Source organism: Microcaecilia unicolor, chromosome 1, assembly GCF_901765095.1.
Source record: "Microcaecilia unicolor chromosome 1, aMicUni1.1, whole genome shotgun sequence".
Classification (NCBI taxonomy): Eukaryota; Metazoa; Chordata; class Amphibia; order Gymnophiona; family Siphonopidae; genus Microcaecilia; species Microcaecilia unicolor.
The window spans coordinates 23,350,475-23,363,084 of record NC_044031.1 but is presented as its reverse complement, the minus strand read 5'-3'; the positions used below and the strand labels follow the sequence as shown (position 1 = coordinate 23,363,084).

The 12,610-nt window shown below is 44.1% G+C and overlaps 2 protein-coding genes across 2 annotated transcripts in view; one reads left to right on the top strand and one right to left on the bottom strand.

Annotated features, from left to right (window-relative positions):
• The window catches only part of LOC115463555 (gastrula zinc finger protein XlCGF57.1-like), a 41,656-nt gene extending 34,117 nt beyond the window's left edge, over positions 1 to 7,539 (bottom strand). The window contains exon 1 of the mRNA XM_030194190.1: positions 7,368 to 7,539. Coding sequence (XP_030050050.1) covers positions 7,368 to 7,394 — 27 coding nt within the window. The 5' untranslated portion in view covers positions 7,395 to 7,539. The remainder of the gene's footprint in view (positions 1 to 7,367) is intronic.
• Positions 7,540 to 10,681: 3,142 nt separating this feature from the next.
• The window catches only part of LOC115461102 (zinc finger protein 501-like), a 28,836-nt gene continuing 26,907 nt past the window's right edge, over positions 10,682 to 12,610 (top strand). Inside the window, exon 1 of the mRNA XM_030190720.1 lies at positions 10,682 to 10,763. Within this exon, the coding sequence (XP_030046580.1) occupies positions 10,682 to 10,763 (82 nt within the window). The remainder of the gene's footprint in view (positions 10,764 to 12,610) is intronic.

Here is a 12,610-nt window from a genome sequence, read left to right as displayed (position 1 = left end):
CTCCCCTCTGAACACCCCCACCCGAGTCCCTTTCGCCCCTCTCCTTCCCCACCTCAGTCCCGTTAAAACCGGCGAAGCAGCGTCGCAGGCAGCGCCTCGTGCCCTGCTTGTAAAAAAAAAAATCAAATCTCCTTCCTTCTCCTCGTCTTGACGTCGACTCGGGCCTTCCAATCATGGAAGGCCCGAGTCGACGTCAAGACGAGGAGGAAGGAGATTTGATTTTTTTTTTTACAAGCAGGGCACGAGGCGCTGCCTGCGACGCTGCTTCGCCGGTTTTTTAAATGTGCGGCGCCGCGGGAATGGCCACGGGAGGCGGCGAGAGCGGAGCACCCCCCACCCACTGGCACCCGGGGTGGACCGCCCCCACCGCCCCCCCCTTGGTACGCCACTGCCCCCCACCTCGGGCTCTGGACCCCCTCCCGCTGAAGACTGGCTACGCCCCTGAATATACCAACATTTTCCAGTTATGTTGTATATATTTATTTCTTCTGGTTGCAAAAAGCATTTTTTTTTTTTGTTTTGGAATCTTTGTGTCCTGGATGTGTGTTTGTATATAGACGAGTGTGATTTTATTATGCAGGCAAACAATACACTGCCAAAATACAAAACACAGTAGGAATATAATGGGTGTCTCTATTGTTAACGTGCGCTAATTTTTAGTGTGTGCTAAACAGTTTGCTCGCTTACAGCGCAGCTTAGTAAACAGGGCCCCAAGTTCATACAAAATTATGTTCAGTGGAAAATAAATCTGTTGGGTGCCTGCTACGTTAATAATCCAACACTGTTGCATTATGGCTACCAAGTATTACATATTATGGGCATTTGTTTTAAACTTTGTTTTAATTTTTTTATCCAGAGTTTACATGCACATGGTATTGCTTTTTAAAACCAAATGTGAATCCAAGGGTGGTTGAACGATTAGGTATAAGCTGTTTGTGACTTTATTTATTTAATATTTATTTTATTTAACGTATTTATAACCTGCCTATCCAGACGTCTAGGCAGGGTACAACATACCACTCAGATAAAAACATGTCAAAAAAACATAGTCAATGCCCCAGAAACACCTGAAAGTCCTCCCCTCAAAGAAATGCTTTACAAAAGAACCAGGTTTTCAACTGCTTTTTAAACAGACATAGAAGACAGTTGGCACATGGCCAAAAAAAAAAAGAATTCCACAGAGAAGTGGAAACGAAATTGACCCCTTAGGAAAGTAAGGGGTCAATTTACTAAGCTGCACTAGTGGATTCCACGTGGCATTGCTGACACAGCCCATTCAAAATGAGTGGGCTGTGTCAGCACTAGTGTACAGCCAGCCACGGGGAAGACCACACAATAGAGCGTTACAATAATCAAAATGAGGCAACACAACTCTGGACCACCGTACAAAAATTCTCTGAGAAAAAATTCTGAAGCTGAGATACCAATCGGGGCTACACATACAGGCTCGGGAAGTCTATTCCAGGCGTGAGGTGCACCTATAAGTGCATTCACTCTGCCTCTCCCCAGTACCTCTCCACTCTTGTCTCCCCCTACGTTCCCCCTCGAGTACTCCATTCTGTAGATAAATCTCTCTTATCCGTCCCTTTCTCCTCTACTGCTAATTCAAGACTCCATTCCTTTTATCTCGCTGCACCTCACGCCTGTAATAGACTTCCCGAGCCTGTACGTCTAGCCCCGTCTTTAGCCGTTTTCAAGTCCAAACTGAAAACCCACCTCTTTACCACTGCTTTTGACTCCTAACTCACTTACCCTGTCCTTTATCCTCACCTCTTTATTCCCTTACCCTTAATTGTTCTGTCTGTTTACCTGTCTTATCTAGATTGTAAGCTCTTTGAGCAGGGACTGTCTTCTGTGTTTGGTGTACAGCGCTGCGTATGCCTTGTAGCGCTATAGAAATGATAAGTAGATAGATAGCTAGATCTAAAATGTAAACTTCTGCAAAACAGATGAGGTGAAGATGTGATTCCACCTGCCCCAATGAAAGGAGAGTTTTACTTCCATTTAATTTCAATAAATTCCATCTTTATATCACCAGGCTTCCCAAAGCAGATTACAACTTTTGAGATGAACCCATCAGGAAACAGGTTATTCACACTTAAATTTGACCATGTATTGCTGTATTCTATAGAACAGTGTAGAAAATGGTACAACAGATGCAGATTCATATTAGACAATATACCGTATTTTTCGGACTATAAGACGCACTTTTTTCCCCCAAAATTTGGGAGGAAAATGGGGGGTGCGTCTTATAGTCCGAAGGTAGCGTTTTTGGACCTCCGTCCCATACTTACACGATTCCATGTTCCCTGGTGGTCTAGTGACGTCGGGGCAGGAAAGAGCCCCCTCTTTCCTGCCCATCGCGCTGCTCTCCGTGCTTCTCAATGCTTTCCGACGGTCTCGGCGAGATTCAAAATGGCCGAGACCGTCAGAAAGCATTGAGGAGCACGGAGAGCAGCGCGATGGGCAGGAAAGAGGGGGTTCTTTCCTGCCCCGATGTCACTAGACCACCAGGGAACATGGAATCGTGTAAGTACGGGACGGAGATCCAAAACTCGGACAAGACGCACCGGAGCACCTAGGTTTTAGAGGAGGGAAAAAGGAAAATTTTTTTTTTCCTATTTCCCTCCTCTAAAACCTAGGTGCGTCTTATGGTCCGGTGCGTCTTATAGTCCGAAAAATACGGTAGCTCCAATCCAAACCAGAACCTAACATAGAAAGAATTCAATACCATGGTTCTATGAAGAGCTGAAAAAACTTAAAACACAAGTTAGAAGGCTAGAACGAGCATGGAATAAAAAGAAAGATGAATCCACACTTAACGCCTGGAAACAACTTCAAAGAAAATACAAATATACCATAAAACAAACTAAAAGATTATATTACAAAACTGTAATTGGACCAAACTACAAGGACACACATAAACTCTTCCAACTCGTGAATAAACTAATAGATATTACACCAATCACAACCAACAGTAAAGGTGCACCAGGAGCAGACAATCTCGCGAGATACTTCAACGAGAAAATCGTACAACTACGACTTAAGATACCTGTCAGTACCATCGACTATGCAGAACTCCTTGACTGTCTAGACCCAGACCCTGGTATTTACCCAGCAGACAGAACCTGGACCAACTTCGAGACACTATCAGAGGATATCATCTCCCAAACGCTCAAAAGATTTGCCAGATCTCATTGCAAACTAGATATATGTCCAAACAACCTTATGACATCTGCTCCTCAACAATTTATAACAGACATAACGAAACACTTGAACTATATGTTACAAAATGGACTCTTCCCGAAGGAGAAAGGAAACATTCTACTCACCCCCATACCCAAAGACGCAAAGAAAAGTGCCAGTGAACTAACCAACTACAGGCCAGTAGCATCCATTCCCTTAATAACCAAACTAACAGAAGGGTTGGTGACCAAACAACTCACAACTATTTAAACAAATACTCCACGGCTCCCAATCAGGATTTCGGTCTAACCACAGTACTGAAACAGTACTAGTTACCCTCATGACTAAATTCAAACAAATGATCGCAACAGGAAAAAACATACTACTCCTACAATTTGACATGTCAAGCACTTTCGACATGGTTGATCATGGAATACTACTACATATCCTTGAGTACTTCGGAATTGGAGGTAACATCCTCAATTGGTTCAAGGGATTCCTAAACACACGATCATACCAAGTGACATCTAACTCGACTACTTCAGCCACATGGATACCTGAATGTGGAGTCCCACAGGGATCCCCCCTCTCGCCGACCCTATTCAACTTAATGATGATACCCTTGGCCAAACTATTATCAAACCAAAACCTTAACCCATACATATACGCAGACGACGTAATGACCTACATCCCATTTAAACAAGATCTAAAGGAAATTTCCAATGACATCAACCAAAGTCTCCATATCATGCATTCATGGGCGGATGCTTTTCGACTGAAACTTAATGCAGAAAAAACCCAATGCCTAATACTCACCTCTCAACATAACAAGAACAAATTCACAGCTATCAACACACCAAATCTGAACCTTCCTATTTCAGACAACCTAAAAATTCTTGGAGTTACCATCGATTGACACCTAACACTCAAAAACCACGCGAAAAATACAACCAAGAAGATGTTCCACTCAATGTGGAAATTAAAAAGAGTAAGACCTTTCTTCCCAAGGAATGTTTTCCGTAACCTGGTACAATCAATGGTGCTCAGTCATCTAGATTACTGCAACGCACTCTACGCCGGCTGTAAAGAGCAAATAATCAAGAAACTTCAGACAGCCCAGAACACTGCAGCTACTAAGCCCCTAAGAGAAAAACAACACTGGCTCCCACTTAAAGAACGCATCACGCTCAAATTTGCTCCCTAGTTCACAAAATCATTCATGGAGATGCACGAGCCTACATGTCAGACCTGATAGACTTACCACCCAGGAATGCCAAAAGATCATCCCACATATTCCTTGATCTGCACTTTCCAAACTGCAAAGGTCTAAAATACAAATTAATGCACGCATCAAACTTTACCTACTTAAGTACACAGTTATGGAACGCACTGCTGCGCAACTTAAAAACGATCTACGAACTAACGAACTTCCGAAAACTACTAAAGACCCATCTCTTTAACAAGGCTTACCACAAAGATCAACCCATGTGAATATACATAACTCCTCCACACATAGTTAGAACTGTCTTATAATATCTGCTTGTTATACCACTATCATGTCTTATCATTATCATGTTGCCAAAGATTCTTCTGGAACCCTAAACACCTATTTTCTATTATATTTCCACTACTCATGATGTATTGTAAGCCACATTGAGCCTGCAAAGAGATGGGAAAATGTGGGATACAAATGCAATAAATAAATAAATAAATAAATAAATAAAAATGAGCATAAAATGCAGAGTTTATTATTGTTGTTTCTACGAGCTACAATAATTTTTAAGCTGTTTTAGTGATATTCAATTTTATTTCATGATATATATCTAGATATGGGAAGCTTTCAAATGAATAAAAAAGCCGTCAAATAAGTTTAAAAAATCATTTATCCTCCACCCTTTAAGGCATTGCCAATCCAACTGGAACAGCTTTAGACTTTTTATAGATGGATCACTCATAGGCAGTCCATTATTTCTAAAAAACTTTTGCTATTGTTTTCAATAGTGTTTGCTATTGTTTTGGGTGAACTAAAATGGCGGCAAGCTCCGCCTACTGGCTTCAGCCCACATAACGGACTAGATAGGCTCATGCCATCTCCTGTTCTCAATCTACCCTTCTCCACCACTGCCAACTCCAGGCTCCGCCCTTTCTGCCTCGCCTCACCCCATGCCTGGAATAAACTCCCTGAGCCCATACGCCAAGCCCCCTCCCTACCCATCTTCAAATCATTGCTCAAAGCCCACCTCTTCAATGTCGCCTTCGGCACCTAACCACCATACCTCTATGCAGGAAACCTAGACTGTCCCTATTTGACATTTCTCCCATTAGATTGTAAGCTCCTTGGAGCAGGGACTGTCCTTTTATTAATCTGTACAGCCCTGCGTAACCCTAGTAGCGCTCTAGAAATGTTAAGTAGTAGTAGTGGTTAATCTAAAGAGATCATGGGAAGGACAAATTGAGGCCCTGATGCTCAAAATTCAGGCGCTGTTTCAAACAGCACCATAAAAATACCGCCAAAACAGCACAGAACTCCAAAATGTTGAGCACTAATGAGATGCAAATATATGCGTGCTCATAACGTTGAGCATTAGGGAGTTTGGCGGCAGGATATTGTGTGGCACGTGCGCAGAAGAGTTTCAGTGGGAGGATCGCGCCTGCACATGAGCCTGGAAAAACCTGAACTTAGAAGCACACACTGGTGTCTATTGTCTGCAGCCTAAATATGTTTAAAATTTTTTTTTTTTTTTTAGCTTGGACGCTTATATTTAAATGCAGGAAACAGATGCCAATCATCATCACTTCAATATATGAGTGGAGGAGTGGCCTAGTGGTTAGGGTGGTGGACTTTGGTCCTGGGGAACTGAGTTCGATTCCCACTTCAGGCACAGAGGCAGCTCCTTGTGACTCTGGGCAAGTCACTTAACCCTCCATTGCCCCAATATGTAAGCCGCATTGAGCCTGCCATGAGTGGGAAAGCGCGGGGTACAAATGTAACAAAAATAAAATAGATACTATTGGAGATTCTACATGGAATGTTGCTATTCCACTAGAAGTCGGCCCTTGCAGATCACCAATGTGGCCGCAGGACGTCAGACTCACAGAAGTAGAAGCCTGCGCGGCCACATTGGTGATCTGCAAGGGCCGACTTCTAGTGGAATAGCAACATTCTATGTAGAATCTCAAATAGTAGCAACAGTGGAGGAGTGGCCTAGTGGTTAGGGTGGTGGACGTTGGTCCTGGGGAACTGAGTTCGATTCCCGGCACAGGCAGCTCCTTGTGACTCTGGGCAAGTCATTTAACCCTCCATTGCCCCAATATGTAAGCTGCATTGAGCCTGCCATGAGTGGGAAAGCGCGGGGTACAAATGTAATAAAAAAAAATAAAAATAAAGTCTCAACTGCTTCAGGCTTCAAAAGAAGAACTGTGGCAGTATTGTGGCCTTCTAGAATCTCAAAAACATTTTTTTCTGTGATCAGAATACTGTCTACATTATTCTCCTGTAAAATCTTGAAAATATGTTTTCAAAGATTTTAGCTGTTCATAACACTTCAGCATCAACTCATGTAACCTCTCGACGTCTGCTGAATAAGCCTGGTCCAATATTTCTCCAACACAGCAAATCTCAGAATGAGAAATGAAAGAATTGTTGAACTCACGAAGTTCCTGTTTACAATTAGAACATCATAACAGTGGACGCGCGGCTGTTGTTAAAAAGAGCCTGAGGGGCTGCAGGGAATAAAGAGCAGAACTTCCTTTTCTGGAGCCCCAGGAATGGATTGAGCAGTGCCAGGCTCTTTTCTTCTTATTTTTATTTGTTACATTTGTATCCCACATTTTCCCACCTATTTGCAGGCTCAGCTCAATGTGGCTTACATAGTACCGAAAAGGCGTTCGCCAATTCCGGTATGAACAAATACAAAGTGATGTTGTGGTAGAATAAGGTTCATGTGTAACAGACACATTAGGGAATCGTAGAGAGGCAGAGTTATTACATGCCCATTACGAGCTTTGGTTTCGTTGTGTTGCAGGGTTCAGGCATTTAAGGTTTTGCCTTTTTGAACAGGTTAGTTTTTAATGATTTCCGGAAGTTTAGGTGATCATAAGTTGTTTTGGTAATGCTTGCCCCATGCAATGTGTGTGCCTGAGAGGCTGGATCATGGCATCCCCTGCTGCCCACCTCCTACCTGCTGAGCAGAAACCCCTGCAGCCATGATTCTCCAGTCCTGGCTCCCTCCTTCCCTACAGGGTCCTCTAACAGGTTTGGGCTTTGCTGGGTCAGTGCTGCTGGCTCTCAGCTTCTCTCTCTGGTCTGGTCTTAGATTTCTGCACAGCTCTTTGTTCTCTCCAAGAGGAAGTGATATCCCAGGAGAGGAGGATTGCCCTGCATTGGATGCTGGGTAACGTAGTCTTAAGTTGCTCCTTTCTCTGTATAGTTAGGGGACTACATACCAGTAGGACTACATTTCCCAGTATCCACCCCACAGCTCCCTGTGACATCACCTCTTCCTGGATTGTTGCACTGTGCTGTCAGTACATGTCTGATATCCAGAGACCCAGCAGCAAAGTTCAAAGCTGCCTCAGGAAGCTGTGCAAGGAGGGAGGGAGCCAGGGCTGGAGCTGGTGCTCTGCAGAAGGGCAGGAGAATGGCTGCAGGGCTTTGTGCTCAGCAGGTAGGTGTAATACCCCATGGGATGGGTATTACTAAAACAGAAATGATGTTAGAAGTTTCCAGGGTCCCTGGCAGAGGGCTGGAGAGTATGGGATGGCCCTGGGTGGGAGGAAGCCCAGCCCAAGGGAAGCATTGGAATAAGTTGCAGAAAGAAAGTGTGTCCCTGGGGCCAGTGACAGCAGGGTTGGAGTTTTGCTTCAACAACAGAGAGTGTGGGGAGGTACATGGGGGTCTTTGGTTGCCTGTACTAGAGAATGACACGGGGACAAAGTTTGTCTCCGTCCCCACCCCATCCCCTTGGGCTCTGTCCTCATCTGCAGAAGCCTCGAACAAATATGATTTTATATTTAAATCTTTTTATTAAAAGATAAAAAGGAACAATATGCTGTGCAACTGTTGTGCATAAATTACAAATAGAAAGCAATAACAATGAGCAGCTATAATAACCCTCCTTCCCACAACCAGCCTCTACCCTTCTACTACACCAAGGAATCCTAATTCACACTGTTAAAATGTCCAGGGATATAAAATACAACCCGTTCTATTAGCCCTAGAGGGGAAAAATATGCCCTATAAAGCACTGTTATGGTTTTTTAATCTGCGGATAAATAAGAAGTCATCAACAATCTCAGGACTCAGTCTAGCTCTCCTGTCTTCCACAGTCCTTCCTGGAATAGAAGTTGTCTTCTTAGAAGATGTGCTGGTAGCAGGATGTGCAGGATCCCACATGCAAATTTTGCTAGTTGTGGCCAGTATGTTTGCTTGTTTTTCCAAAAAATCTAAATATTGTCTGCATCACTCAAACCAGTTCATTAACAGTCTTCAAAGTAGAAAATGACATGGAGACAAAGATTGTCCCCATCCCCATGGGCTCTGTCCCCATCCCCGCGGTTACTGCTGTTCCGCATTCCCATGTCATTCTCTAGCCTGTACCCCTGCCAGAACCCTTGGGAGTATTGGGAGATTCTGGAGTGCAGAAATAAATACAAGCTGGCTTAAGGTACAGTTGCTGCCCGTGCAAGTGACAACTGAGAGGGAGTGAGAGCTTCAGGTGGACAAGGGGAGTCCAGCCTGGAAGCAGGACCGGGACGGGGAGAGGCTATCCAAGGCCGGAGAGTAGCCCTGTGAGGTGCACTGCTGGAAGAAGGACAGCCTGAAGGGTCTGTGCTTGAAAGTAGCAGATTGGAGTCAGCAGAAACAAAGCAGCTTTGGATTTATTGCTGGCATAATGGGATGGGTAAAAGGACAGGTGGAGATGTAAATATGTACAGAGGGATCGAGATTTCCATCACAAATCTTGAATGGAAATGTATAGTGAAAGAATTGACAAATCGATTACCAGTTGCAGACGTTCCAAGGCAGTCGGTGTTGGTTTTGATATAACCTGTCGGAGTACTGTGTAGTCATTTGGCGACAGAGGAGAGCGGGTGCTCCCAGACTGAGAGAAGTGTCATCTCAGAATTCCTCTTAAGCTCGCAATACCCCAGATCTCTGTTCCTTAACATCGACCTCCTCCCAAGCTCGAATGGTGGATCTGGCGACTGTCTGAATGGGGAGCTGAGTGGAGAAAGAATGGAGCTCTGAATAAAATAAATAAATTTTCCCTGTGACCTGAGTCGAGGACTTAGCCAGTGGCGAGACCCGAATTCCACAAAACTGGTGCCCAATGTGGAGCACTGGGAGAAAGAATAGAGCTCTGAGGGAATATAATAAAATCAGCGGAGTAGTGTATTTTGCGGGGTTTTCCCTTTGTCCCGGGTCGGACTGAGTAGAGCTGGATGGGACCCTGAGACCCGGGCTACTTAGGAGACTGGCAGGACATGGGCACCAGGGGATGCAGTGCCAGGCAATGCCATCCAGCCTCTCTCACACACGTTGCATGGGGCAAGTAGAAGAAATGAGTCTGGCTCTGCTCAATCCATTCCTGGGGCTCCAGAAAAGAAAGTTCTGCTCTTTATTCTCTTCAATCCCTCAGGCTCTTCTTCCTGATTCTCCTCCCCTCACAGCAGCTCCTCCTGCTTTATGATGCTCTCTGATTGTTTGCCCTGCAATTGTATTTCAGTGGGGATGTTTGGATTTGCTGTAGATAGTCTTCTTAAGCACAGATCAGAAACCTGAGCAGACCTGGGCCTGAGGAAAGGCACTTTGGAGGACTCTACTGAGGGGAGAGAGAGAGATCTGGAGTCCCACAAAGGGAGATTTTGGTGTCCCAGGTTCCATGTGTAACTGGTTTCTAGTTGCTACAATCCTGCCCTGTGACTTTGAATTATATACACGCAGATCTCTCTCTCTTCCTCCCTCTGCTATGTTGAACCCCAGCAATAGGAGGTCTCCTGAAATATAATCCTACTCTGGGACTATATGTTATGCAAGGGTGCAGGCAGAAGTCCATTTTGGGGGGTGGACTTGTGGGGGGCATGTATTTAATTTCATCTCATCTCTTCTCTCTCACTGTCCCCCACCCCAGGTGGTGATAAATCCTACCTTTCTTGACTGGGATGCCGAAGTCCTGCCAGCCAAAGCAGTCTGCTGCTCGAGCCTTCTCCCATCCTCTCTGAACAGCGAAGTTGGCGGTGTGCTTCAGCTGCTGATGCCGGCACTCTTGAGCATGTTCAGTTCACACTGCTTAACTGAGCATGCAAGGGGGTGCCGGTGATGGCAGCTGAAGCACGCCACTGACTTCTTTGCTGCTCAGGCATTCCCATCAGCCATTCCATAGGTGCCACGATTTTGGAGGGGGCCTAGGCCCCCCAGGACCCCTCATAGCTACGTCACTGGTGTTCTGTAGTTATGAAATATATATACTCCAGCAAACTTTCCTCTGTCATGATGAACACCAGTGCTGGCAGATCTCCTGATGGATGTGATGCAAAGATGCTGAGTGTGATTCTGGTTTCTATTTCAGATGCAGGTGAAATTTGAGGACGTCGCGGTCTCCTTCTCCCAGGAGGAGTGGGAGTATTTAGATGAAGAGCAGAAGGAGCTCTACAGGGAGGTGATGAAAGAGAATTATCAGATTCTGATCTCACTGGGTAAGGGATAATTTTACATATTTAGTAGCGGTATTGAGGCATCATTATAAAGACAGTTCTGGGTATGACTTTCTGACTGAACGATTTGGTGAGGAAATGAGTAAGTGCTGCAGTGATCACTTTACATCCTGTCAGCAGTGCACGTGTTGGTGAACGGAGGTGAGAATGGGGTTCAGTTGATTCAGAGGTAATGAACACCAGGTAATATGTGGACTGAAGGCATAATGGATGGAGTGGATATTTAGGATTACTCCCTTCTCTCATGACTTTCCAGCAGCTTTTTCACCACATTTGCATTGGTTGCCTTTTGAAGTATGTATTACTACTACTACTACTAATAGCATTTATATAGCGCTACCAGACGCACACAGCGCTGAACACTTGACATAGACAGACAGTCCCTGCTCAAAGAGCTTACAATCTAGGTACGTTTAAACTGTTGTGTTTGGTCTATAAATCATTCCCTTTGAGAGTCCAGCTTATCTTTGCAGTAAGTTGCAGAAATATACCTCTCAACGGGAACTTCGCAGAAAAATCTTTTACAACTTCCTGGTCATCTGCTGAATATCGGCTTAACCTGCTATGTTTGCAGTGCCAAAACCTCCCCGAAAATTCAATGCTGGTGAACGAATAATACAGAAAAGACATACATATAACTAATATTAATGAAAAATATACATATAATCAGTTATAACAACCAAAACAAATTTTTGTAAGAGCTTTATATCTTGTGTTTTATCATTCAACCAAGGGCCTGGCATCTATTAAGTTTTACCATGCTATTTATTTGTCATTGTATACTCTTAATTTCTATATTTCTGTAGTAATGGATTCATTTATCAGCCCCTTAGATGAAGTAGTAAATTTAAAACGAATCGGAGAAAATCTTTCTTCACTCAACATGTAATTAAACACTGGAAATCGTTGCCAGAGAATGTGGTAAAGGTGGTTAGCTTAGCGAGGTTTAAAAAAAGGTTTGGACAGCTTCCTAAAGGAAAAGTCCATAACCATTATTAAAATGGACTTGGGGAAACTCCACTGCTTATTTCTGGGATATTGATATGGCAAATTCCACCACGTAAACTTCAAATAGCAAAACAAAAAATGGATGGAAACACTACTCAGAGTGATACCTGTTGTTGTATTGTGCAATAGTTTGTTACACCATTTTTACTCGTAGGGAAGGAGTCTCATACTTTACACGAGCTTCATCTCATCCTGCACGGTGAATCTGAGCACATGGGTACATTTATAATCACTGACTCACCATCCCCCTCCTTTCACTGCTTCTGCACAATACAAACTTATTTAACTAACAGCGGTGAAAGCGCTTTACTTATCTTAATAAGCCGGCGTGCCCCGTTACCCCCCGACAGGTTCCTGTTTCGCAACCAATGCTTTGTCAAGGGGAATGCTGGCACCGGACCTACAAAAACGCACCCATAGAAATGTATAGGCGTGTTAGTGTTTAATGCGCCTTAAATTTACAGCCGCGTTAAAAACGCTAACGCACCTTAGTAAACATACCCCGTACTATACAGGTAAGGATTTACACAGCCACACACACAGTTTCTCTTGTTCATCATAAAACACAGTCACTGCTGACTCCTATATAAAATCTCCCACGTTTTTCTTAGTTCAGTCTATCCAAAAGAGTATTCCTCCTCTTTGTGCCGGGGCTGGTGGTTGGGAGGCGGGGATAGTGCTGGGCAGACTTATACGGTCT